Genomic DNA, 26,837 nt, shown 5'->3' with positions numbered 1-26,837 from the left:
AAGCCCCACTTTAGACCCTGTAGACACTATAGGCAGTGCTACACTGCATAGGCAGAGCTGCACCAGTGCTCTCCCGTTGGCTTAGGTATCTTGCCTCCATGAGAGGTGGTAGCTGTGTGTCAGCGGGAGAAGCTCTCCCATCACCATAGTGCTCTGTCTACATGGGGGTAACTACGTCGCCAAGGAGTGTGAATTTTTCACACTGCTCAGCCACATAGTTATCCCAGAGGGTGTGGTGTCGACCCAGCCTGGGATGTCAGAAGAATTATCCAGTTGACCTAGCTACCTCTCTCTCAAGGCAGTTGACTTACTACAGGGAGAGAAAAACCCCTCTGTCGCTGTAGCTAGTGTATACTCTGCATCACTGTAACAGCTGTACCTCTTGTAGCATAGACATAGCCTGAGGTTTTGTTTTGGATGTGGCCTTTTAACTTGCCTTAAATAAGGGCCTCCTTCACGCCCCTATTTGAACAAAGATTTAACTCATCTTATATTGAGGTTTCACAACAGGATCATGGGCCAAGTGTGCATTCCAGAGCCATATTAGGTCATTCCTGAAATCTGAGCCTCTTTCCTATTCCATGCCTCACACGACAGGTCTGAGTCACCCACTGGTTGCTAATCTGCTCTTGTGGCTGTGTAACTATGTACTGCCTTTTTGGCCTTGTGGCAAACGCACAGCTGATGAATTAATAATACAGTTAATAATGGTAATGTATATTGTCCCCAACACTTGCTAGATTTCAGATGGGTTACCTGCAGTATGAGTTACATCTCACAATGAGGAAGGACTCCAAAAGCTGCCCCTGAACAAAGGCATGTGAGGACAAAAGAGTAAGGGGACAGTGACAGCCTGTAAAGGATTAAGTACGGAATGTGGGGTTTTTTTTTTGTTTTTTTTGTTTTTTTTTTTTTGTGGCGGGGGAAACAGGAGACTGAAGGAAGGCTATTGTGTCCTCTTGGGGCTGAGAGAGGCTGGGGTGTGGCTTTGGGAGCTATAGCTTGTCTTGCTCAGGGGTAACGTTTTGGTGTGCTTCATTTCTGGAGTTTTTGTTTGTTTAAATAAGAAATAGTGGTCTGAGTCATGGGCCTGAAACAGAATCAAACATGGATGAAGCTGGTCCTTTCCCGGGCTGGTGCAAGAGCTCACCAGCTTACAGAAACAAGAATGGAAAAAGGTGATTAAAAACAAGACCCTGAATTTAGTAGCAAATTCAACAAGCACCTTGTTTGGTTTAGTTTTAAATGTGAATAAGTGTTCTGGGGGTTAGGTCTTTGTGGGATCGGGGCAGTATATGTGAAATAGTTGGGAGGAAAATTGCTGAAGGTGCACGAACGCTAAGGGAATGTGTGATGGGATAAATCACTTGATCACCTGTTCTGCTCATTCCCTTTGGGGCACCTGGCAGTAAGCTTGGTCAGAGTCCTGGGCTTGGTGTACCTTTGGTCTCTCGAAGTATGGCAGTCCTTATGTTCTTGAGCATGGGAAGAAAGAAGGCTGGACAGGCAAGAGGGAGACACCCCCCCACACACACACTCTGCTTGTCCCTAAGACTGAGTGCAAGAATCCGGGACTGGATGACAGAGTATGGATCATTCTATAAATTGCCCTTTCTTGTTCTCTCCTGCTGAAGCACCTGGCACTAGCCTTTGTTGGACAACAGGATATTGGTCTAGGTGTGCCAGTGGTTTGACCCAGTCTGGCCATTCTTATATCCTTATGAGGCTGAGAAGAGCATGAAGGTGCAGAGAGAACAAAGCTGATAGAAGAGGGACTGTGGTGACTGCAGAGAAGAGGACGGACATCAGAACAACCACTGAGCGGAATGTGAGAGATGTCCAGAGTCCAAGTTAGAAGAGGCCTGATGAGGCTGGCGAGGTGAGAAGGTCTGATTGTACCGATGACCAGCTCCCTTTATTCTTTTACAGCTGCTCTTGAAACTGCTCCTTCTGGTGCTAGGTTGTGGGGGATGCCACTGGGACTTAGTTCATCTGAACAACTTCCAGTGGGAAGGATTGGTAAGCCTGGACTCACCTCCTGCTTCTGCAATTGGGGCACTCCAGTGTGTTTTAGGTCGTAGGGTTTTAGCATTCTCTGAAATAATGATGCTTTGAGTTGTGTGGATGGAAGGGGTTACAGAAGTCCGCAGTGGCTAACAGATCACTTGCATCTTAGCTAGTTAATTCAGTCGCAGCACCCTGAGAGGCCAGGGTGCCCCAAATATTTTAAGTCACTGTTTAATCAAAGAAAGGAAAAACAATGTCCTTTTAGAATTCCAGTGTGTAATTTGTTTGAGTTTGAAGCCCTGCATTTTCTGCAGTCCTTGATCTCATGAGTGCCTGCTTTAACATGGAGATATGTGTATCTCTAGAAGTGGAAGAGCCCCTCAAGATGCCATTAAGTCCAGCCCCTTGCACTCACAGCAGGACCCGTCACCGTCCCTCACGGATTTTTTTTTTTTAAATCTAACCTGCCCCAGAACCTTGACAGCCCCCCTCAAGGACTGAGTTCACAATCCTGGGTTTACAAGGCCAATGCTTGAACCACTGAGCTATATCAAGGAACATCTCCAGGGGGGTGTCGTAGTCTGGCTTGCCATCTCCAGGCAGGGACATTTTTTGCATATTCATCAAGGGGAGTAGAAGCAAGTTGCCTGCTCCAATCAAGGGTGATTAAGGACATTTAACGTACATCAGGGGAGGAAAGAATATAAAGAAGAGTTACACAGACTAGTACATTGCGGAGACAATGATCCCTGTCAGATCCTTTGTGTTCTTATAAACAAAATCTTTGACAAACTCCAGCATCTGGTAGTTCAGCCACAGGTTTCCATTGTTTGTTTTTCTATTCACGTGCTAACCTGTTGGCACACTATCATCTCCATATACTGGATGTGCCTGGCTGTAATACGTGTGCTAGGGAAGTTGTGGACTCTACTGAAAGTCCCAGAGAGAATGGAAACTTCAGCCTCAGCATCACACATCTTCTTAAAAAATTGTTTTTTATACTAATGAAAAGAGAGTCAATAATTACCTCCAACCCCATCAATTCATAGGGGAATTTAAGTGGATGATTCCTAATAATTCCATCTCAGTAGCATTTTCTACATTTGGTCCTTCAATTGCAGAGGATTACTTTCCACGAACAAAGAAGTTGTGTGTTTAAGGACTCTGAGCTCTGTTGTTCTACCTAGTCATGAGTGGTCCAGGTGGCGTTTGTCTTAGGCCTGGTCTACACTAGAGATCAAAGTTGATCCCAGATAAGCAGTTCTAGCCACACCATTAGCGTAACTAGAATCAACGTATCAGGATCGACTTTGTTCCCTTGTGTAGATCAGGGCTCCTCAGGCTCCCACTGACGTCCCTTACTCCATGCAACAGTGTGGAGAACCAGAGCCATTGGTCAAACCCAGAGAGATTGATTTTGCTGTGTCTTCACTGACACAGTAAAATCAATCTCCGGAAGACAGATGGCGATGTAGACACAGACATATCCTTAGGAGTAGCTGCTGAGCATCCATACTTTGGAGGTAGAGAGTTCTGCCGGTACATGTGGTATAGAAGCTCATTTTCAACACTGAGTACAGGGAGAACTCAGGGATATTATAGAGATCTATAGCTAGGTGACACATACATGCAACATCCAAGAGATCACCTCCAAAAGACTGAGTGACAGAGTCCAATGAAGAAACAGTAAATTTGTGCAAATATCTTTCTGGGCTCACTTTTGCTTGTCTTCAGGGATAAAAGCTACTGGGTGGCACCTTTGCCTCTCTCACTTTAGCGAGTCTATGAGGAGGAGTGTTATACTCTGGACATTGAGCAGACAGTTGAATATTTCTCTTGATGTGGAATCAACCATATTAATGCTGTGTCACGAGTGAAGTTAAGAAACTCACTGGGCCAAAAAAGTAGCAACTTCTGTACTATTGGCTATAGACTGTAGCAGCAAGTCTGTGTGCCTGCATTTAATATACAGAACCTAACAAAAGGTCAAGAGAGATTCCCTCTAAAGCCAATAAAGGTAGGGCATTACTCTGGTCATTTGTGTGTGTGTAAGTAAATGAGAGGCCTCTCTGGCCCCCATCGTTAAAGAAGAGAAAATTCCCTGAATAAATAAGATGCAGCCCCAAGTCCTGGGAAGTCGTATGTGTTATTTACAGACTGAGGCCTAATGTCAGTGGGAGTCATTGTCAGAGCCCAGAATTGGCCCTGTCAGTGCAGAGAAGATGCCTGTACTTAGATGAATGTCATTCACAAGGTCACAGTTGCCCAGCCTCTGCTTTGCCTGCTAGTGTGTATTCTGGAAGGAAAGCAATCACAAGTAATGTGCATTAGAAACAATGTGACATGCTTACCCCCACAGTGTCAGGGTAGGGGGCATTTTCATAGCCACACTGTTCTCTTCTGGTCAATGTCAGCATCAGCTGAGATGAAAAATATGACAACCGAGAAGAACCTCTGTTCTTTCTCATTTCCTCAATTTTCTCTTTTTGGTACTTCTAAGGGCTGCCTCCCGCCTCCAGTCCTTCACCATCTCCCTCTTATATTTCAGTCAGCATGTTCAGGAGCACACAGATTTCTGCATTGTGAATCCATGTGCATGTGATCTCTATTCTGATTGTTCTCACAATCATTTAGGTTCTGAAGGGTTGCAGCTCAGCGTATTGCCGAGACTTTACATAACAATGCTCAGTTCCAGGTCTTTTATTTAAATGGCTTCAATTAGTTATGTTCTGCCTTCTGTTGCAGCCCAGCCTTAGGGTTCTGAAGTGCTCTTGCTAAAAGAAGTAACAAGACAAACACCACAAGAGAAAAAACAAAACAAAACAGAACTCTCATATTCTGTGAGTCTTTGCTGTGAATTGCTAGAGCCTCCTCCCCCCACCCCCCATGTAAAAGAAATTAAATGCTGAATTTTCTCACTTTATGAAGTGACTACTGAGCCTGTGCCATTGCTACTTTCTTTAAAACAAGGGGTGTTTACCCACTATGTGACTTCACTGATTCCAGTGGTATCAGTTATCTTCAGTGAAGTGAGTTAGCCCCATCTACAGCAGCACCTAACTTGGCTCATTATGTTGGGCTGTTGGTGTGTAGTATGAATTGGTGATTGCATTCCATTTGGTAGTGGGCTCATGTCAATGTCACAGTCCACCACTACAAGCATATTGGGCTAGACTTGGCAGCCACAATGGAAGCATAAAAGATTTAATTAAATCAACAGGAGCTCAGTGTGGCAAAAAAGAAAAATACTTGGATATACGTGTAGGATTGGCAAGCAAAAGTAGGGATGCAGAAGTACTGCGTTAAGTGGTTTGGATCAGACTAATGTATCTAGTTCTGAAACTGAAACCTTAGCAAAGAAGTTGAAAAATGAACAAGGTTCAAAGAAGAACTATCACAAAGATTCATGCTCTAGAATTAATTGAAGAGAAGGTTAAGAGTTGACTTGTTCATGGTCTATAATGGCCTACATGGAGAGAAGATATCTGATGTGAGAGGGTTCTTTAATCTATGTCACGGTGAAATAATGGGATCCTGTGACTGGAAATTTAAGTCACCAAAGTTTGAACAGGAAAGATACACCTTGGGAATCAGGATAAATGGAACAGGTTACCAGGGGCTGTGGTAGTTCTCCATCACTTGGAGTTCTCGTGTGGAATCACTTAGTGAAATGCAATGGTCTGTGTTACATAGAAGATCACACAAGACTATTTGAATAGTCCAATTTTGTCCTAAAATCCATGAACCAAATAGGCCTGTCTTAACGAGGTTGTTATGCTGTGGCCATGTGATGCAGTATCTGAACCCCATCCATCTCATTCTAGGCCTCTGTGTCCCGCCTTTGACTTCTTATCCCTAGAAGTGGTTGTCATGGTCTATGGTCCAGGCACTTTGACAAGGAAGGGTGGGGAAGCTGGCACTTCTATCCATGCTCTACATGCTGAGAGGAAATAGGCTTCAGTCTCCAGGACTCTAAAGCTGGCAGTTTCCTCCTGTGATAAAATTCACCTAAAATTCACATTTCAGACATAAATCATTATCATCCATTCTAACTGACACTAGCAGAGTGTGCATATGATAAAGGAGGAAGAGGATGGGTAGTTTGCCCTGAAGTCAGAGCGAGGAAATCTTTCTGAGCATGAATCTCTTAAATCACCTCCGTTCAAGAACTGGGTGGTTCTCGGCTGCATTTAGTCAGTTGCAAAGATTTCCAGAGTTGCTAACTGCAACTTGAGCATTTCTGACTCACAGCATCCTTTAAAATGGAAGTGCTGACTCCAACACGAATGTGAATCGTGACATAATCAACTGTAGAAGACTTTATTGGTCTGATCCTTCTTATACCAGTTTCATTAAATCACCACAAAATATCATTGATTTAACTCAACTTACGAAAAAGCTAAGACTGGGCTGTGAATTGAATGCACTAAATTTTGGGGTAAGCCCCCATGGAACTCGCTGGCATTTCTGTTTCTTAAGATGATGAGGCTAGAATGGGGTTCCCGTGGGATAGTTGAGTTACGTTGAAGTAAAAGAGGGAATTGACTTTTGGCATCACCATTATGTTCCATGACCATGCTGTTCCAAAATAAGGGACATGTTACATGAAACAAGAAAATGACACTCAGTGGCAAGTGGCAACTCTGGATTTCTCTTACTGCAGTCCTCTATATTGTATACCTGCCTGATAGCTTCTAAACCTAGTTATCTAATTAAATAAGCCATAAAAATTAGAAAAGCTTAAACATTTTTTCAGGCAACATGCAGCACAGCAAACAGCTTGGGAATTTACTTGTCAAATCACACTTACACTAAAAGGCGTAGAGAGTCTTGAAGAATGAGGCATTGCAAAATGAATGTTTCAAGTTACTAATCAGTTGATCCACTCAGCCCTATCAAAGTCCACATTTTCCTCACTCTTTCAGCTGTGCCCTGCATCATCACCTAGCACTGCTTACACTTGATGGCCATGTCTACACTAGCCAAAAACTTCAAAATGGCCATGCAAATGGCCATTTTGAAGTTTACTAATGAAGCGCTGAAATGCGTATTCAGCGCCTCATTAGCATGCGTGCAGCTGCCGCACTTCGAAATTGATGTGGGTCGCGGCCGCGCGGCTTGTCCAGATGGGGCTCCTTTTTGAAAGGACCCCGCCTACTTCGAAGTCCCCTTATTCCTATGAGCAGATAGGAATAAGGGGACTTCGAAGTAGGTGGGGTCCTTTCGAAAAGGAGCCCCATCTGGACAAGCCGCACGACGGTGAGCCACGTCAATTTCGAAGTGCCACGGCTGCCCGCATGCTAATGAGGTGCTGAATATGCATTTCAGCGCTTCATTAGTAAACTTCGAAATGGCCATTTGCATGGCCATTTTGAAGTTTTTGGATTGTGTGGACATAGCCGATATGTTTTAGGGAACCAGTTTCTTCAAAATATTTCCTGAGGGTGTCTCTTAAGCCAGACGCCATGGCACTTTTTCTGTGGCAAAAGTATGGGGGAATACAATAGGGTTATGACATTTGCAAGGGTTTGGTGTTGAAGGCTGGAAGCAGGGCTGGGTGCCCTGCTCTATATAGGCTGAGCCACGGCTGGTGGCTGCCACTGCCACAAATGAAGTGACCACCACTGTGGTGTGGGCGTGTTGGTGCAGCCATTCCTGCTAGAGCGGAACCGCCACCTGGCCCCCTTCGCACTTGACTTCAGTTCAGGTACCATGTCCCCATGCCCCAGCCTTGCCCCCACCCTGCTCCGCTCCTCCTGCAGCCCTGGGAGGTGCGGGGTACCTGGCCCAGTGTGTATGTGCAGGGAGGGAGCAATCCACCCCACTTCCCACCATATCAGTGACCCCATGTGGGTCTCTGCAGTGGTAACCCTGGCCAGCAGGCAGGGAGAAGAGGTGTTCAGAAGCTCGCTCCAGCCACCTGCCTGTCAAGCCCACCATGGGAAGGTAAAACTAATTTCCCCAGCTGCTCACGAATAATTGAATTTGCTGTTGTTAAACTTGCAAATGTTGTGACCTTCCTGTACAGGAAGCTGTGTGTGTGCTAAATAATGGCTTCCCTTTTTCTTTCTAGTCTGCTTCCCTATTCCTTTCTATGCTAGGTCTGTCCTTTCCTATATATTGTCTCTGTCTTAAAACCATGTCTTAACTAACTCTTCTGCCATGCTTGGCCAAGCTCCACCACCACATATCACAGAACAAAAACAATCCTATCCAACTTGTGTCTGTCTTTGCCCGTTACTGTTTAATTTGCTGAGAAACAGAAATTGAAAGCCCAGAACTTTCAAGGAGCAAGAGGTGGTAGTTAGGTTGGACAAACTAGAGCCGTTAATTTATTTTTTATGAAACTGTAAGTGTCCGTGTAGCCTGGTTGTGATAAGATTGAACCTTAAGAGTTATTTTAATGAGAAATTTAGCATTTTATTATTAAAAATAAAAATAAAATTTAAATAAAATCCATCTTTGATAAAAATAATTGATTTTTATCCACACTGTCAGTTTGATAATGGTGTTATACCATTGTCTTTGTCACTACTGATTTACAACTGAATTGGCCCTTTGACAACATGCTAATATACTGCAGGCTATCTTAACATAGTATCAGTTTCTTTAGATCAACTGAATCAACACATTAAACGAATTTCACACAATTCATGCATTTCCAGGATTGGGAAGCTTAGAGGACCTGCTATGGCATTCTAAAAGCTGTAATTATAGCTGTGTGTGTGCGCGCGCGTATGTGCGCGCTTACTTTTTTGTGCTCCTCAGGCAAGATAGTAAGTAATAGGAACATTATGTGGTTGTACGTTTCTTCTCTATTGCTTATGAGTGCTCCTTAGTAGTCAATTTAATGTCTGTTTTACGTGCCAAAGCTGGAGGAGCAGTCTAGGCTTCGTGTGAGAAGTGAGATAATTATACATTGCATAGCTGGTATATATTGACTAAAAATGAACAGATAATGGAAGAGAGATTATTTATTATGTGTTCACATGAACACGAAGGCGCTGCACAAACACATGACAGAAGTAGGCTTAGTCTCGCTTCGAGTGGATGTGTGTGTTGACAAGCTCCTAGGATTCCTAATGTTTTTTATGGGGTGTTGTACGTTGGCCAGGAGTAATTTCTCACTGCATGTGGTTGGTGAGATGCAAGAAGTGGGGATCACTTTACTGTAGGTTGTATGTGACATGCAAAAGACTGTGGTCCCCACAGCTGTAGGCATGTAATGCACAGTCTGTACCACTGGCAACAGAGGAGCAGCAGCATTGGCTGTCCCACTGCTTGCTCTCCATTGGCCCCACTGGCATTCTGTGGTGATTAGGGAAAGGCGGGGCTAGAACTGGGTGAGGAGCATTGTGACTTGATGCAAGGGACTTGCAGTGCTAACCAGGTCGCAACACCATTTACTCAGTTTTGGCCCCAGGACCCGCACCCCGCCATCTCCTTTTATGATGGAGGGCTGGTGGCACCAAACCAGAGTGAGATGTGGGGCTGGTATTTGCACCAGGGCTCCCTGACTGCTGGGCCTGCTTGGCCTAGCTTTGCTTCCGGCAGCCTGCATGCCCTCTCAGGGATGGGAAGTGACTTCACCTGTGCAGGCCAAGCTCAAAGTCAGGGGCTTAGCATGGCTTAAACTTGGCCAGTGAAGCACTGAGGCCAGCGGTTGTTCTGAGAACAGCTCCGCAGGAATTGAGGATATGCACCAGTGAAACATTCTGTAAGAGAAGCATGGCTCATAATTAATAGGTGGACTAGAGGAGGGTCAGATGTCTGGTTCTTCCATACTGAATCACAGCATACAAAAAGTCTGTCCAGCTCTGAAGGCCGCACTGCCGCCAGCAGCAGCACAGGAGTAAGAATGGCAATACCCGACAAAGCCATCTTTTCTTCTGCATAATGTTTGAACTTAGTGCTGAGAGAGGGGTCTGCAGAGGAGCTAAGGCAAATATTGGGGCGGCTATAGCCCCACATGCCTCCCCTAGAATCACCCCGGAGAATGGTGCGTATGTTCTTTCTTGGACTATGTGGGCATGTCTGTTCACACAAGATATGCGCAAAGTGCTATGTGGCAACCCCCAACATCTGTGCGAGAAAAAAACAACAACATGTGTTTTTAATGTCCAAGAGGATGTATACCTGAGAAAATGTTTATATGATCCATTACCTAGAAGATCCATGGCATAGAGGGAATGAACAGGCTAAATTAAATATATGGGAATAAGAGATCTGTGCGTGTAAAGAAAATTTAGTTAGGAAATGGGAAAGAAAGGAGCCTGCATGTGAGCCACAGGAGACATATGTTGGTTATTAGTGAATTAAATGATTTAAAGGAAAAACCAGTATAAAAAGACACACTAAATTTGCGTGTATGGAAAGATGCTTTCATCTCAAAGGAATTGCATTACATTACTATGAAAGCATATCCACACGAGAGAAAATTCAGGTGCCTTTAATCACAAAATGTGTGAATGTCTCTTTTGAGAGAACCGTTATGTAGTTCTCTCATCTCTTGTGCCTTTCTGAGCGCAGGCTGCTGTAAAAACCCGGATGTTTCACATTCGGAGTAATAAATAAAGATGAACTGAAGACAGAGAGATGTGTGTGCATGTTGTAGGGTTATGTTTTCTTGTATGTATGGATAGGCACGATGAAATGGGTTCAAAGTGCTGGATTTGTCATGGTTCTGTCGGACAGTAGGAGCACAGGATTGTGGTCGTTCTGATTAGTAGGAGCAGAAAGCTGACACCTAAACACGCTGTCAGCAGCTGCCAGTTTATATAATCCAGTGAATGTTCCTAGTATTTCTAATGTAATGGGCCAGCACCCAGATGTTGAGCTGGGGTTGAACACTGGGAATCTGCAGAGCAAGGTGGAAGTGACAGTATTAGATAGTATCCCAGTGGAATGGTATAGTTCTTTCTTGTGGCCGCGTTCTGTACTTATAGGTGTGGCGTTCTGTAATGAGGACTGCATTATGATTGGCCCAATATAGGGGGAAGATGGGGACACTTCCCTCCACTTCTGCAGGCAGCAGCCAGGATTCTGACGTTTGTCCTTCCTACAAGCAAGGTCCAGGGCAGCCTCACACACTTCGTGGTGCAAGACCCTGCAAAGGAGGCAAGACTAGCCAGAGCATGTTGTGACCATTGCCTCCCTCTAGCTTCCCTATTGGACCAGCACTGGGACAAGTATGCTCTGCGTACCTCTGACCAGTACTGCTCAAGAGGCCTCCTGCCAGCCTCTGTCCCTGGTAGGCAGCCTGCTTCTAGCCCTTGAGACTGGTGTGGTACCCTTTCCTCCAGCGTGGCTGGTGGATTGAGTTAGATGATGGTCCACTAACTCCACCAATGGGCCTAACAAATTACTTTATCAGGGCAAAACGCTCTGAGAATAGTGATCGCTGACTCGTACTTATCTGGATGATCACATCACAGTAACCTCCAACACCAGACAACAGAGCTTCAGCCTCCTGTTGTTACACTACCTTAGTTATAACTTCTTGTTCATTTTTTCCTATACATGTGTGTTAGTGTCATTTCCATTTTAACTCTTCCCCACTCATTGATACAGGTTTAGTGTTGGTCCATTCTGGCGTTTTAGTTTTCTTGTTCAAACATAGTTAAGCTGTTGTTGCTTAGAGTGGTGCTTCTCAACAGGTGTATGTGTACCCCTGACATGGTTACGCTGTTGTTTAAAACGACAGTTCTCAACGGGGGTATGTGTACCCCCAGCAGTACGCAGAGCTCTTCCAGAGGGAAGGTTCACTCAGTGTTTCTCAGCCTTCTGCATGAATGAAAAAATTGAACTTATTTTTTGTTGATTTAGATTTTTTTATCCTTTTTTGCACAATCGTAAGTATAATGGCAAGTTTATTTTCTGTAGGCAATTTCTTCCAACCAGCCAGCCACAATTAAGTTGTTTAACAAATGTGTTGCAATGAGAGAGAAAAACTGGTGTGCCTGAAAATTGTAGGTACTGGGATTACTTGTAATTTTTTTAAAGGGTACTTTATTTAAAAAAAGAAAAATAAGGTTGAGAGAAACAGGCTTAGAGTCTCCAGGTGTCCCATTTTGAGCTGGAATACCTGGTTTGAAAATGACCCTGGCAGCTCCTGTCCAGGCTGCTGACTGGACTCTTAAAGTCCAGTCAGTGGGAGCCTGGGGCTAAGGCAGGCTCCCTACCTGCCCTGTCTCTGCATGGCTCCTGGAAGTAGTAACCAGGTCCTCACAGCTGCTAGGCACATCGAAGCTCCACAAACTACCCTTGCCTCAAGTGCCAGCTCTGCAGCTCTCATTGGTTGGAATCATGACTGACAGGAGGTTTGTGAGTGGTACCTATGGGAGCAAGGGCAGTGCTGGAGCATTCCTGGATGCCCATGTATCTAGAGGCACAGGACCTGGTGGTCACTTTCTAAGAGCTCCAGTAAGTGCCACTGGGATCTCACCCCAACCCCCTTCTCCAACCCTGAGCCCGTTCCCTCACGCCAAACACCTTATTTTCAGATCCACTCCAGTGCTCAGACCCCAGCTGGAGCCCTCACCCCCACATACACCTCAACCCTCTTTCCCATCCCATAGTCCTCTCCCACACCCTAAACCCCTCATTTTGGCCCCAGCCAGATCCCTCACCTCCCGCCCTGCACCCCAAGCCTCTGCCCCAGCGCAGAATCCCATTGCTGTATTCCAAATCCATCACCAGGGCCCTTATCCTCTCCCACACTTCAAACCCCTGCCCTAGCCCAGTGGAGGAGAGCAAGCAATGGACGGAAGGGTATGGAGTGAGTGGAAGGTTGGGTTTCGGGGAAAGGACGGGAGAATTGTTTGGTTTTGTGCAATTAGAAAGCTGGCAACCATATTTCTTACACATGCACGGCAGTAAACATGATTACTCTGCCTTCACTTAACCAGTTGTACCTATTTTTTAAAACATCCTCAGGACAGACCCTTAAAATCCACCACAGGATCCTTAGGCCTAACTATGCCTCTGTTCCCAACAATGGGAAAAGCTATTAGTTAAGGGCTCTATACTGTATTTAATTAACTGTGCAATAGAATAACCTAGTTCCATCCAGGGAATTCTTGTATGTGGGATTATGAAAAACCTTTGGCTTTATTTTTCCAAAATCAACTGGAGTCGTTTTCATATGCAGAAATTGTCCCTTCTGTTGATGGCATACTTCATACCACAGGACTGACAGAGGGCAGTTACCACTCTTTCCCCAAATTCTGGGGATTAATTGATTAAGGGAGTATTTCCTTCCTCTCAAAACCACAATAATCCATTTTTACAGTTCACATTTTCTTGTCTGGTCTTAGTCTTGGATCTCCAGTATTTCTTTTCAGCATAAGCAGCAATATGAACTTGATCAGACAAAATGAGCCTATTCTGCCTTTCTTGTATTTATGCCTAGTGAGTAGGACTTCTTTGCCTGGAGCAACTGATGGAGTGAGGAAGGAAAAAGCCACCTGGAGCCTAGACTAGTGCTAATGTTTACTGCATTAAGAGATGAAAGTAAACAACATTCATCTTGTTGACTGGGCACAAACACTACGGCACACTAAGTATATTCATATGATTATGACAGGGGAAAAAATGCACTTTTGGGGCCCTTCTCATCACTTTCCAATGTTTCAGGCTTGAAGGTTACATAAGGCCTCTCACCTTTAAATCTACACTTATCTTAGATCTCTTTGCTACAGTTTTCCCCTCAAATAGTGGTACAGGCTGTACACATAACCATTTGTCCTCTGTTCCCATTGGCCATTGCTACGGTACACGTACCAGACATTGCTTCCATGTCTTGCTTATTATGCCAAAGAATTTTTAAAAAGAAAACCATTTATTTTAGACTGTACTGTGCCTTTAAGTTGTTATTCATCTGCTCTGATTACCATGCTGACAGCCACCTCCTCCAGTCCCTTTGGAGTGCCAATCCCGTGCCAGTCCAGTGCAGTCCTTGTTGCAGTTTTGAAGGGCACCTTTTATAACACCTCTTCTATAAAGGCAGGGCATGTATACATGTTGTGCATCTACTTAGTCAATATTACGACTCTCCTGGCATACAAAAATATGTAGAGGTTAGGTCCATAAATGGCTATTAGCCAGGGGTAAAGTATGGTGCCCCTAGCCTTTAGTCAAAGGCTGGAGACAAATCGCTTGATCATTGTCTTCGGTTCACCTCCTCTGGAGCACCTGGCACTGGCCACTGTCAGCAGAGAGGATACTGGGCTGGATGGACCTTTGGTCTGACCCAGTATGGCTGTTCTTATGTTCAGTGTTCATAAGTTTTTTGGTTCAATAAAACTGCTATTCACCCCTTCTTTGCTTGGCTTTCTCTTTTTATGAAGCCAACAGCTGATCAAACTGTAGCTCTTTACCATTTTATCACACAGTTAATAGGTTGCTACCATGTCTGGATCACAAGAAATTCCTAGCTAGATGACTATAGCCCATGTGTCACAAATGTTGGGAATTAGACTTCTGTTCATTCAGGCTCTTTTTAAAAAAAAGAAGTAAACCAAGTTTCACTGGACAACGCTTATGCCCTCTATGTGCCGGTTATTTTAGTATGATTTCTGTTAAAACACAAACTGTAAAGGGAAAAAAAGCAGTCTTGTAACACTTTAAAGACTAGCAAAATAATGGATTAGATGATGAGCTTCTGTGGGCCAGGCCCACTTCTTCAGATCTGGAAGTAGTGCTGAAAATGAACTGGCACATTCGCTGGCATACATTCGCGTGCCAGTTCATTTTTGGCACTGTTTCCAGATCTAAAGAAGTGGGTCTGCCCCACGAAAGCTCATCACCTAATTATTTGGCTAGTCTTTAAAGCGCTACAGGACTGCTGGTTTGTTTTCGTGATGGTCCAGACTAACACAGCTACTTCTCTGAAACTGTAAAGAAGTAAAATATGGTCACAGAATGGTCCAAATGTGCTTCGCCAGTGATATTATTGGCCTGGCCTGCACCAGTGACTGAAGTGAAGGCCACAAGTACATTGTGCGTGGATTGGAGAAGACTCTCTACTGCATGAAGACATGATAGACATGTTTAGTCTTGTATCTTTGTTCTCTTTGGGAGCATAAAGTCTGGAGACCTGAGATCAGGACTGGGAACAAGGAGTGTCTGAGTTTCTATCCTGTCTACGAAACATACCCTGTTCTTGAGCCAGCCACTGAACTTCTCTGAGCTTCAGTTTACCAGTGCAGCACAAGCTTTATTCTTGAGCACCACTGAGGAACAGGGGTTGCAGGATAATTAAAAGTGCCAGTGACTGGATCAGGACAGCTGGCCTTGCTCCATCACCTTCAGCCAGGCAGCTAGCCCCATGACCACTAGCCCTGCTGCCGCCAGCCTGACAGGTGTCGGTTAACAGAGAATGACGGTTATCCAAATGCTGGATAACGCAGCTTTTATTGTATTTAAAATATTGGACAACTGTGCCCAGATTCAGGAAAGCCCTTTCCCGTGTTAAGTCACTGGGACCTAAATGCATTTCTGAATAGGGATGAACTTCAGTGATTGTGTAAGTGTTTTCCTGAATCTGGGCTTTTCTCACTTACCATGTACGGGTATTTTGGTGTTGTGAATTAATTAACTAATGTTTGCAAAACACTTTGAGGGTTAAAAAATACTAAGTATGATTACTGCGTTTGCATAGATTGGACTTCATGTCATGCCAGCACTAATAAAGGGTTACAGATCACTAGAAAATACTGGAATATTTTCAAGTTGTTTTAGTTTGGATCAGTGTAAAATGAAACACTCTCTTTGCTGCAGTAATGTTGTCCCACTGTTTTTACTTTTTCATCATACTGTTTGTAGTTTGTAAAAAGAAGTGCCACAGAATGTGGGCAAACAAGGGCAAACCAAATATTTTTATTTAAAAAAATAATTTGAATGTGAAATAATAAACATAGATGTGACCATGTATATACATGGAATATATTTATCTTTCACAAGTTTTAATAGGCTGATGCTGTATGAGTCATTTCAACAGCCATTTCCCCTTGATTTTTGAGTTTGCTCTGAGTTCTCCGGTCCTCTTGTACTGAGTTACAGAAATAAATCACTAACGTGGTATCCTTTATCTTTTATTTTTATCATATTTACAGTATTGATATATTTTAATAAGATTACTAGTTTGAGAAAAGTGATAGTGTTGGTGTTCTGCGTATAGACTTCTGTCGTGCATTTGGTTTGGTACTGCATGATGTTTTGACTAAAAGCCTAGAACAATAAAACATTAAAATGGCACATGCTACATGGACTAAAACTGGCTAACGGACAAGTCTCAAAACATAATTGCAAGTGGGCGGAGTTTCTAATGGGGTCCCACAGAGATGGCTCCTTAGCCCTGTTATTTAACCCTTTTATTAATGACCTGGAACAAACCATAAAATCATAACAGTTGAAGATAACACACTGGAGGAACAGAGTAGGATATTAGCAAACTAGGTATTTACATAATAAATTTGTCTTTAAAGTGCTACAGGACTGCTTTTTATTTGTGAAGCTGCAGACTAACATGGCTGCCCTTCTGAGAATACTTTTAATTAGGCCAAGCTGATGCAGACCTCTTCTCTGCCACACAGGTGGTCTGTGGAGTACCCTTTTACCCCTCCTCCAGGTTACCAAATTTTGCTGTGTTGGCACCCTGACATGACCAAATCTGTTGCACTGTTACTGATGCATTTCACCTCTGAGTGTATAATCCAACATCCTTTCGTTCTTCACAAGAAGAATGTGGCCCCAGTAAAGGTGCCCATAATAGCATTCCAGTTTTCAGAGATGTCATAAGTGGTGGTGGGGTATCCCAGAAAATCAAGGGATGGCAAAATATTTAAAAATAAAACATAATTCAGGAGTGAAGCAACATGAAAAAGCAAGTTGATGTAGTTTAGTGGTCATCACAAAACCCACAATGCTCTGAGGATATCTAAGCATGTTAGGCAAATATTTCAAACCTATCTCTTTTGAATGAATCATTTAAATTGTATGTCATTTCAGTTATTTGTTCATTGGCCTTAATTAGGTAAATTCTAAAGCATTCTAAAGCATATGTTTGTGGTTAAGTATTATCCTTTCAGTGAGACTTAACTTCCATCTGGCTGAAGGCATAATGGTGAATTCTATCAGCAGGAATGAAACCTCCATATACATGGCCCAAATGAATAAAGAGTGAGGTGTTCTCTGGGGAGAGAAAAGAGCTACCACCATTTAGTTGTAACATGAATTCTGGTTGCGCAGGCAGGTTTACATTGGATGGGATGGGAGTGCGGGAAATTCTATTTCTGAACACTTTTAAATAAACTTCATGTGAGGAGAAGAAATTTAGAACTTGGTCCCGATTTATTCTGATTGATGAGAACAGTTCTTGTATATATGAAATGCCCTTACTCATACAAACAGCCTCATTTATGCTGGTATAAACTCATAGGAACTCCACTGAAATCATATGATAAGATTGTACAGGAAAGTCAGTTATCAAAGGGCTAGGATCTACCCTAAGTTACAGTGGTATAAATTAGAACAAACTCTATTTAAGGCTATATCTACACTAGGCAAAGTGAGTCGACCACAGATACATTTTAGTTACACAATTGCTGTAGCTAGAATTCTGTATCTGCACTCAGTTAACTTGGCTGTCTATATTGTGGAAGGTCAACAGAAGAGTTTCTCCCTTGTCAACCTCCCTTATTCCTCATGTATTATGAGGAGTACAGGGGTCGACTGTGACCCCCGAGAGATCGATTTTACATGTCCATAGCAGACCCATGAAATTGAACTCCAGAAGAGCACTCCTGAGCAGATCAATCTTCTGGGGTAGTGTGGACGGAGACTAAAGCAGTGAAGTTACTTTATCTATGATGGTGTAACTGAGTGCAGAATCGGGCCAGCTGTGTTCAGATGCAATTCCTCTCTTTCATTTTAGTTTGTGACTGGATGAAGGTGATTTTTTTTAATGTCATTACTTCTCTGCTGTTGTGTCAGCTGCCATATGGTTGGAGTGTTTTTAAAGTTGCCATTGTGCAGAGAGAACCAAATTTAAGTTCATTAGACAGTCTTTTTGGGGCCCAGGTTAACAAATCTTTAGGGTACTTTGTGAAGATAAACATGTGACAGGTTGGCTGAAATTCTAACATGCATAATTATGTGTGCTTGGCTTTTGAATACTCAGTTTCTTTTGTGCGGTCCGGGGCACAGATTTTTGTTATTTGACGGCTACTGGAGGAGAAATCTGTTTTTGACAACATGGGAATAGTGTTAATATTATTCTAGGAAATCTCCCTCTTCAAGCAAATGAATATCAGTGTTTTCTGATGAATTGCTACAGTTCAGTACTGCTGAATTCTGGATGGAAGCTTCAAGTATCTGTGTTCTGATAATATGATAAAATTGTTAAAATGCATGTTTAGAAAATCCTTAATGAATTTCAGACTTCTATCAGTCAGAGACTGAAAAAGAGAAACTTCTTTTACTGCTGATTAGGTATAAATGGGGGGGGGAACCCATAAAAGACAACAGATAGAATTTTGCATGTGAAGAACACATTCCATGGATATTCTGTAGCCAGCATCTTACTTTCAGTTAGTGAAATAAGTAATTATCCATAGTTAAGATGTCAGGAACCAGGACTAGCAAGTAGTTCATAAGAGGGGTATATTTCCCGCTTTGCCATTGTATCTGGGAGGTATTGTTTTTGAACATGCATGGAAACTCCTTCCCAAGGAAAAAAGTGTATTGTTAAACACTCAGTGCATAGGACTGTATGCAAATTAACATTAGTAAGAGGCCTGATTATGCCCTTAATGTGGTGGTGCCCCATGAGAGTTGTAGTTTGGATGCCTTGTGCTCCATTCTCTTCTACGGTCCCTGGGCTACATCTCCATTGGTGTACCTAGAATTCCTTCTTCCTGAGCTACAATGGAACATTGGAGGAGTTCCATGAGAACAGTTATTGGCTGTTTTTGGGGGGGAGGTGGATGAAAAGTCAAAATTGTCCTTAAGGAGCAGATACTTTTGCACACACAAAGTTGAGTCAAAAACCCAGTTTTCAGCTGAAAAAAACTTGGGAGGTTTTCAGCCCTGTCTAGTGCTAGCAACTCTCATTTCAGTGAACAGGAATAATACCCTTGATGTAAGTAAAAGGAAAATCATTCCTTAAGCTTGACAGCCTCAGCCTTATGTAACATGAGAAAGGGAAAGTGACTTGTTTTTGTAGATCTAGTGATAGCATAGCTTAGAAGTTTTAAAGGTGAATGGCAAATACTTTTTACAGAGACTTATATCTTTGACTTTTAACATAACTAGAAAGTTGTCAAGCCTGATGTTCCCCAAAGAAAGAACAGGGCATTGAATCTTTGGCAAAGTTGATGTTTCTCCACAAATGTGTACAGAAGAAACAAAAATGTATTTTTAAACAGGCTAACTAAAACCCTCTTCCCCTCTCAAGATCTTAGGTTTGCTTCTCTTTAGTCTTGCATTACCATCCCTTTTCACTACTACTCCAGTTATGAGTGAGTCTTCCAGGCCAGAAGAAATCTAGTTTACCTCCAAGATTTACCTAACTTCCTTAATTATTGACTTCCCAGACACTATCCCAACTCGTGTTCACAAGAGCCCCAACCTTCATCCCATTGAAAACAGCTGCATGCCCCTTTGAACCTTGTGACAGCATGAGGGCAGCTGTTGTATTTGATGGTAGTGTAACTGCCCATGAGGTAGACTTGAACCTGAGACCTCTAGAGCTTAGTGCAGGCACGCTATAGCTTGAGCTAAATTTAGGCCTGTTGGCTCTCAGCTTAGGCTGTAGAGGACACTTACTTTTTCTCTGTGAAGTCGGCTGGGTACCACTACACGGAACAGTTAACCACACATAGGTGTGTGGGTTACACTAGCATAGCTCTTGCCCAGTTGAAAACATGGGAAAGGAAAGACATCTGTATTAAGTGGAGCTTTGCTCTCAAAAGCTGGAGGGAAATGATAGCCATTTAAACAGTTTTGACCCAATGAAAGACATGAATGAATGACTGAATGCCAGTCTTTTGGGGGAAAGAAGTGGAGAACTTCATGTATTTACTCTTAATGACCATTACTGCATGAACAGCTGTTTTCTATTCACCCTAATATTGCTGATACTATCTCAAGACAGGCTAATAGCATAAATGTGCACGTTGGAATCCGTTAGTTGGAAAGAATGATAGAAGTTGTATATAAAGGTTGCACAGAGGTAACTCCACTAAAGTATATGTATAAGAGAGAAGAAGCTGACTCATTTCAGTAGGGTTGCTCCTGATTATGCACCCAGACACGGACACAAATGTCTCAGTTTGCAGAATGGGAATTCTGCAAGTATTTCTTTGCCAGAAAGAACTGTTTTAATATGTAATGATTCACTTATCGGCAATAACCCAAATGAGGATGGTATTTTAACTTCAGGAACAGTGTATATTTGCTATTCATATACTGTTCCTGCCCAAAACTGAAATGGACTGAAATGAAATCAGGCCATTATGTGAACTTTGGTCACAGTTGCAGATCCATATGCCAACCTAATAGGAGTGGTCACTTCACTTACGCTACGGTCATTTCGTTTCTTTTGCCGTACCATTTTTGAAGTGTGAATTGCCAAATATGAAACGAAGCAACTTATTTCACCTTGTGAGTCAGAACCCTACAGTGGGAAATGGACATGTTACAGAATGTGTGCCCAAGGGTATTTCCATACTGCAAGATGCGGGATGGTACCAGAGCTCAGGCTGCAGTCTGTACCCAAATATCTACAATGCAATTAAATAGTCCCTCAGCCTGAACCCAGTAAACCCCAGTCTGCAGGCAAGGGCTAGCTATGGGTGCTTAATTACGGTGTAGGCAGACCCTGAGACTTAGTGGAGCCATGTTGCAGTCACACTTTTTGTAACTGTACTGAAAATGGTTTCTCTCTCATCTACAATGGCACAAACCATTTTCAGCTCCAGCTCAAGAAGCTCTATTGCTGACAATCGTTCTCTGCACTGGGTCAGTTTCCATATGTCAGTGGGACTAATACAAGGAAATGTTTTAAAATATTTTACTGTGATGCCAACGCATTTTCTGATCCTAATGCAGATCCTAATGTGCATGAGAGACACTTTTCCTGCATAAGGACTGCAGGATCCATTCTTTGACCGGCAAACTTCTTCCTGGTGTGTTTTTGTCTGATCTTCCCCCACCCCTTACTTTTAAATTGAATTGATTTTGGGTTAAGAGAGTGTCTGTACTACAGCTTCATCCATATGCAGCTCTATTGAGGCAGGCTGAAACAACTCATATGACATTTCCTTATTGCCAGTCCATTCAAACACTTCACAACATGACCAGAGCCTGCTTGGTCTGATGATTTGGCAGATCACGACACTGGTCCACAGCAAATTATTGGTAGCTGAATATCTGATGGAGTGTTTTTGTCATTTTTGTTTATTAAGAGGAAGAATATAAATGAAGAGCAGTCAGAGCTATTAAGAGTGCTTTGGCTGCCTCTCATTCCTTTGATCGAAAATCTCAAAACGTTAATTAAAAAATTAAAGAAATGGTCACAACACCTTTCTGAAATAGGTAGATAAATGCAGTTCTCATTTCTGAGGTAAAAACTTGCAGTTCCTACCAATGCTTTACTATTTTGTGTGTGTGTGTGTGTGAGAGAGAGAGAGAGAGAGATTTTAATTTTTTCCTTGACTATATACATCTGTGGTGTTCAAAGTTAATTGAAGTGATTGCCTCATGCCTCCCTGCCAGGCACCCTCCTCCTCGCCCCACAGCCAGACACCCTATTTCCCCCTGTCACTGCCTCTCCCCCCTGCAGCCAGGCACCCTACGTCCCACCCCTGGTGATTTGCCAGAGCCACCCAGCTCAGAGCCGCGCCACCCAAACCCCAGAGAGCTGTGCTGCCAAGCCCCGAGAGCCAAGCTGTCAGAGCCACCCTGCCCCACACCATGCTGAGCTGCCCAGCCCAAGCCACTCCACCCGAGTTGTGCTATCTGGCCTCATATAACAGATCACACTGCCCAGTTCACCATATAAGGCAAACAGACAGTGTATTGGATGCTGCTGATAGACATGGTTCCTGTGGGAGCCATTCTTTTTAGGTGACAAATCTGAGGAATAGTTCCATATAGAAGTGTCAGTAGAGGAGGTTTTGAAACAAATTTATATATTAAACAGTAATAAATCACCAGGATCAGATGTACTCACCCAAGAGTTGTGGAAGAATTCCTATACGAAATTGCAGAACTGCTAACTATGATATGTAATTTGTTGCTTAAATCAACCTTTGTACCAGATTATTGGTAGATAGCTAATGTAACATCAGTTTTTATAAAACATTTCACACACAATCCTGGCAATTACAGGTCAATAAATCTAACTTTCATACCAGGCAAGCTGAGTGAACCAGAGCAAAAGAGCGGGTTTTTCTTACTTACAGATGAACACAATATGTATGGAAAGAGTTGACATGATTTTTGTAAAGGGAAATCATGCCTTACCAATCTTTGAGGGGTGTCGATAAGTATTTGGACAAGGGGATAGTGTACTTGAACTTTCAGAAATCTTTTGATGAGGTCCCTCACCAAAGGCTTTTAAGGAAAGTAAGCAGTCATAGGATAAAAGAAGTTCTCCCATGGATCAGTAACGGGCTAACAGACGGGAAGCAAAGGGTAGGAACCATGCAGTTTTCACAGTGGGTGGAGGAAAATACTGGGGTCCACAAAGATCTGTACTGGAGCCAGTGCTGTTCAATATATTCTTAAATGACTCAGAAAAGGGGCTAAACTGAGCTGGCAAAGTTTGCAGATATTAAAAAAAACTATTCAAGATAGCTAAATTGAAAGCTGACGATGAAGCGTCACAAAGGGATCTCACAAAACAGTGACGGGGTAAGAAATGGAAGATTAAGTTGTGTTGATAAATGAAAAGAAAACATAATCCCAACTAGACATTCAAAATATTTGTTCTGAATTGTATAGTCCCGCTCAGGAAAGAGATCTTGGAATCAATGTGGATAGTTCTCAAAAACAGCTTCTCAGTTTGTAGCAACAGTCAAAAAAAGTGAACAGAATGTTAGGAACCACTGGAAATGGGGAGAGGATAAAACAGAAAGTATCATAATACCTCTGTATAAATTGATATTCCCACAACTTGAATGTGGTGCGCAGTTCTAGCTTGGCCCATCTCAGAAAAGATCTGTTAGATCTGGAAAAAGTATAGAGAGAGACAACAAAAATGTCTAGGATATTGAAATGAAAAGAGAAAAAGCCTGGGACTGTTCAGCTTAGAAAAAGAGACTACTAATGGGCCAAATATGATCGATACCTGTGAAATCATGAATCGTATAGAGAGAGTGAAAATGGAAGTGTTATTTATCCTATTCCATGACACACATCACCCACACAAAGTCATAGCAGCAAGTATAAAATAAACATCAGGAAGTACTTCACACAATGCGTATTCCACTTGTGGAACTTGTTGCTATGGAATAGTACAAAAGCCAAAAGTATAACTTGATTCACAGCTAAGTTAGATATGTTTATGAGGACATGTCCATCAATGGCTGGTAACCAATATGGTGGGGGTGCAGTGCTATAATCAGGGTACGCCTGAATCTCTGACTGCCAGAAGCTGGAACTGGGAACAGGGTATGGATCTGTTGATAATTGTCCTGTTCAGTTCAATTCCTTTGAAGTATCTGAGCTAGCTGGACGATTGATCTGACCCAGTATTTAAAGGCATGGCCTGTGTGCAATAATCATATCATGGTGAGTATCTATAGTGACTTTTATCTAGCAATTTAAGGCCCCTCCTATTCTGCAATGTTTTCTTCCAGGCTTAACTTTTAGCTCATTAGTGCTCCCATTAAAATCAATGGAATTACTCATATACTTAAATTTAAGCATTTGTGTTGGTGCTTTCATGCTCAGGATCTAAGTCCTAGGCAGTTTATTGCCGCCTGTTTTTAAGCACACATATCCTTTTTGGATCTATGTATCTAATGTCCTTGAATAGAGCTGAAAATATATCCCGATTTCTTTTTCTTAAAATGGTTACTGTACCTTTGTCCATTTCTCTCGTCTTTTGGTATAAGACTGAATATTAATGTGCCAGATCTAACATTAGCAAAATAAGAATATAGAAGAAAATAATAGCTTATTCTGAAAATATGAACAGGTTCAAACACATGAAAATAATGATTTATTTTCTAATTTTTCATTAGAAAATAAACTAGAAATCTCCTTATTAATGCCCTGGTCCTGCATATCTCACAGCGTCCAGGTACAAGAAACTTTGGCTAGGTATGCATGTCTGTACAGAAAAGTTGTAATTATACTGCTACAGTTAAATAATTATAATTAGAATGATAAAGCAGTTAACAAAGATTCCATGAGAGGAACCAAAAGTGGGAACAGCCGAGAATAACTGATATAGCAACATCCTTGAGTTGCAGCTCATGGCTATTTTTTCTCTTATTTTTTAAAAATTTATTTAACAGCAAATGGCGGATACAGCCACTGTAATTTGATCTCCGAGAAGAAGAACATCATGGACATGGAGATGACAAATAGCTCAGTACCTGTTTGTAGACAGAGTCTGCTCATCCACGCAGGAAATCCACTTACCCGAGACCACCCGTTATCTCGTGAGAGATTACTACATGTCAGTCAGCTGAACTTAACACACTCTGATACAAGGTATTGTTCCTGTTTTTTGTTGCTTTATGTGCCTGTGCCTTTTGAAGCCCTTCCTGCTCTAATTTTTTCTTTTTTTTTTCCTCCAGTAGCAATCTTTCAGGATTTGGATGTGTAGGGTCTACCCTCACTGGGCCTTGAGTGGTCTCATGAGAATGTCAGGTTTGGGAGATCTCTTTTTCCTCACCTTGTCATTCCTTCGGGAGCAACCGTTTAATCTCCCCTTCCCACCAACCAATTCCATTACCCCTTAGCAACAGTTGTGGTTGGTATCTAACTGCTGTGCCTGAGGGTTCGCCTTTCTGAGCAGATGCATGCCAGCTTCATCGTCATCCTACCTCAAGGTGTTCACTTGAAAGGCAGCAGCACCCTTTGCATGTGGAGTTTAACTCTGTATCTCCTCCGTGAGTGTAATCGCAGAAGCCACAGAAAGGAATGATGGATTCCCATTGACTTAAATGGAAAGGAAAATGCCTCTTCTTCCTCACCACCCATCATACAGTGGATCCCTGACTAACGCGGGGGTTGTGTTCTGCTCTGAGAGGCGGGCAGCAAAGAGCCTGGCTCTAGGATGGCTGCCCTCTACTCACAGGACAGGGGAAACTGACGAGTGCTGACGCGCTGGTCAGTTTCCCCACCCTTTTCAGGGCGGCAGTCTGATTCTTGGCTGCCGCCCCTGACAGGAGTGGGGAGGCTGCCACCCCTGACAAGTTTCCCCAGTCCTGTCAGGGGCAGCAGCCTGATCCTGCTGCCTCTGACAGCAAGGGGAAGGCTGCCACCCCTGACAGGAGTGGGGAGACTGATCAGGGCAGCAGACCTGGTCAGTTTCCTGGCTCCAGCGAGTGGAGGGGAGCTGGAAACCAGGTGGCAGCCTGACTCCCTGCTCCTCTCTGCTTACAGAGACAGGAAACTGACCAGCAGCCACCTGGTTCCCAGTTCCCCGCCACTTGATGGAGACAGGTAACTGACCAGCACAACAACGCTGGTCAGTTTCCCTGCTCCTATCAGTGGCGGCAGCCTGCCTCTCACCACCCCTTATGGGAGCAGGGAGGATGCCACCCCTGACAGGAACAGAGAAACTGCTCTTTTCGGGGGCAACAGCCTGACTCTCACTGTTCCTGTTGGGGCAGTGAGCATCAGGCTGCCGCCTCTGACAACAGTGGTTTCTCCGCTCCTATCAGGCGTAGCAGCTTCTCCTGTCGGTGATGTCTCAGCTGCTGCTACTGACAGGAGTGGTGAAACCTCACCTCTTAATGGCAGCAGCTGAGTCAGCTGCCACCCCTACCAGGAGCTGGGAAACTGACCAAACCAGCAGTGCTGGTCAGTTTCTCCAGTCCTCTTTGTGGCAGGGAGATGGCACCTGGGCACTAGGTTGTGTAAACCAGGGACATGCACAACTCAAGTTTGTGTATCTCGGGGTCTTCTGTACTTTCAAGTTCCAGCAAGGGGAACAAAGCATGATAGACACTCCCAAATTGAAGTCTTCCCTAGGGCAGGCTAGCATGTCACTGTTAAACCTCCAAGAAACATTTACCACTCTCTTTAACAGAATGAGCTAAAATTCCCATAGAGCATTATATCCTTGTTATTTGCTTTTTAGGCTATAATGTACAAATCCAGGCTCTGGTTTTGATATATGCACAGTTCTTAGATTCTGTTCATGGCAGATCTGTAGTTAAACATTTGCTATAAATTAATCATATGAAAATGTAGAACTCTATTATTTTTTGTGGTGTTGTTACAAATTTAACATTACCAGATTTTCAAAAAATACCCTAAACAGACATCCATTGTGAATAGAAGCCTGCTATGAATTAAAATCTGTCCATCTATTTTAATTACAATACTTTTTGGCAAAGCTTATGAGATGGAATGATCTTGACCTTTTTAAAGAGATGCAGAAATAAAAAACTCAATAAAGTTGCAGGCTTTATCTTAAATATTTGGAATAATTGGAGCTTTCTGCCTCGAACCATCAAACCCAAATTTCCATAGACCCCGCAAGAGGAAATGTTGACTCTGTAACTTAGTCATGGAAATCTGGCTGTTTCTGATTTTATGATACATATTTATGCATTGTTTTCCCTTTTTCTTTTACTAATGAGACA

General features: G+C 43.0%; 1 protein-coding gene across 3 annotated transcripts in view; it reads left to right on the top strand.

Annotated features, from left to right (window-relative positions):
* GLIS1 (GLIS family zinc finger 1) overlaps positions 1-26,837 on the top strand; it is a 282,680-nt gene that overhangs the window by 120,160 nt on the left and 135,683 nt on the right. For all 3 annotated transcript variants that reach the window (XM_075002724.1, XM_075002723.1, XM_075002722.1), the window contains exon 3: positions 24,534-24,732. In XM_075002724.1, the coding sequence (XP_074858825.1) occupies positions 24,534-24,732 (199 nt within the window). The remainder of the gene's footprint in view (positions 1-24,533; positions 24,733-26,837) is intronic.

The sequence above is a fragment of the Carettochelys insculpta genome, chromosome 9, assembly GCF_033958435.1.
Source record: "Carettochelys insculpta isolate YL-2023 chromosome 9, ASM3395843v1, whole genome shotgun sequence".
NCBI lineage: Eukaryota > Metazoa > Chordata > Testudines > Carettochelyidae > Carettochelys > Carettochelys insculpta.
Note: the sequence above shows the minus strand (reverse complement) of the source record. Positions and strands in the feature narration are given on the sequence as shown.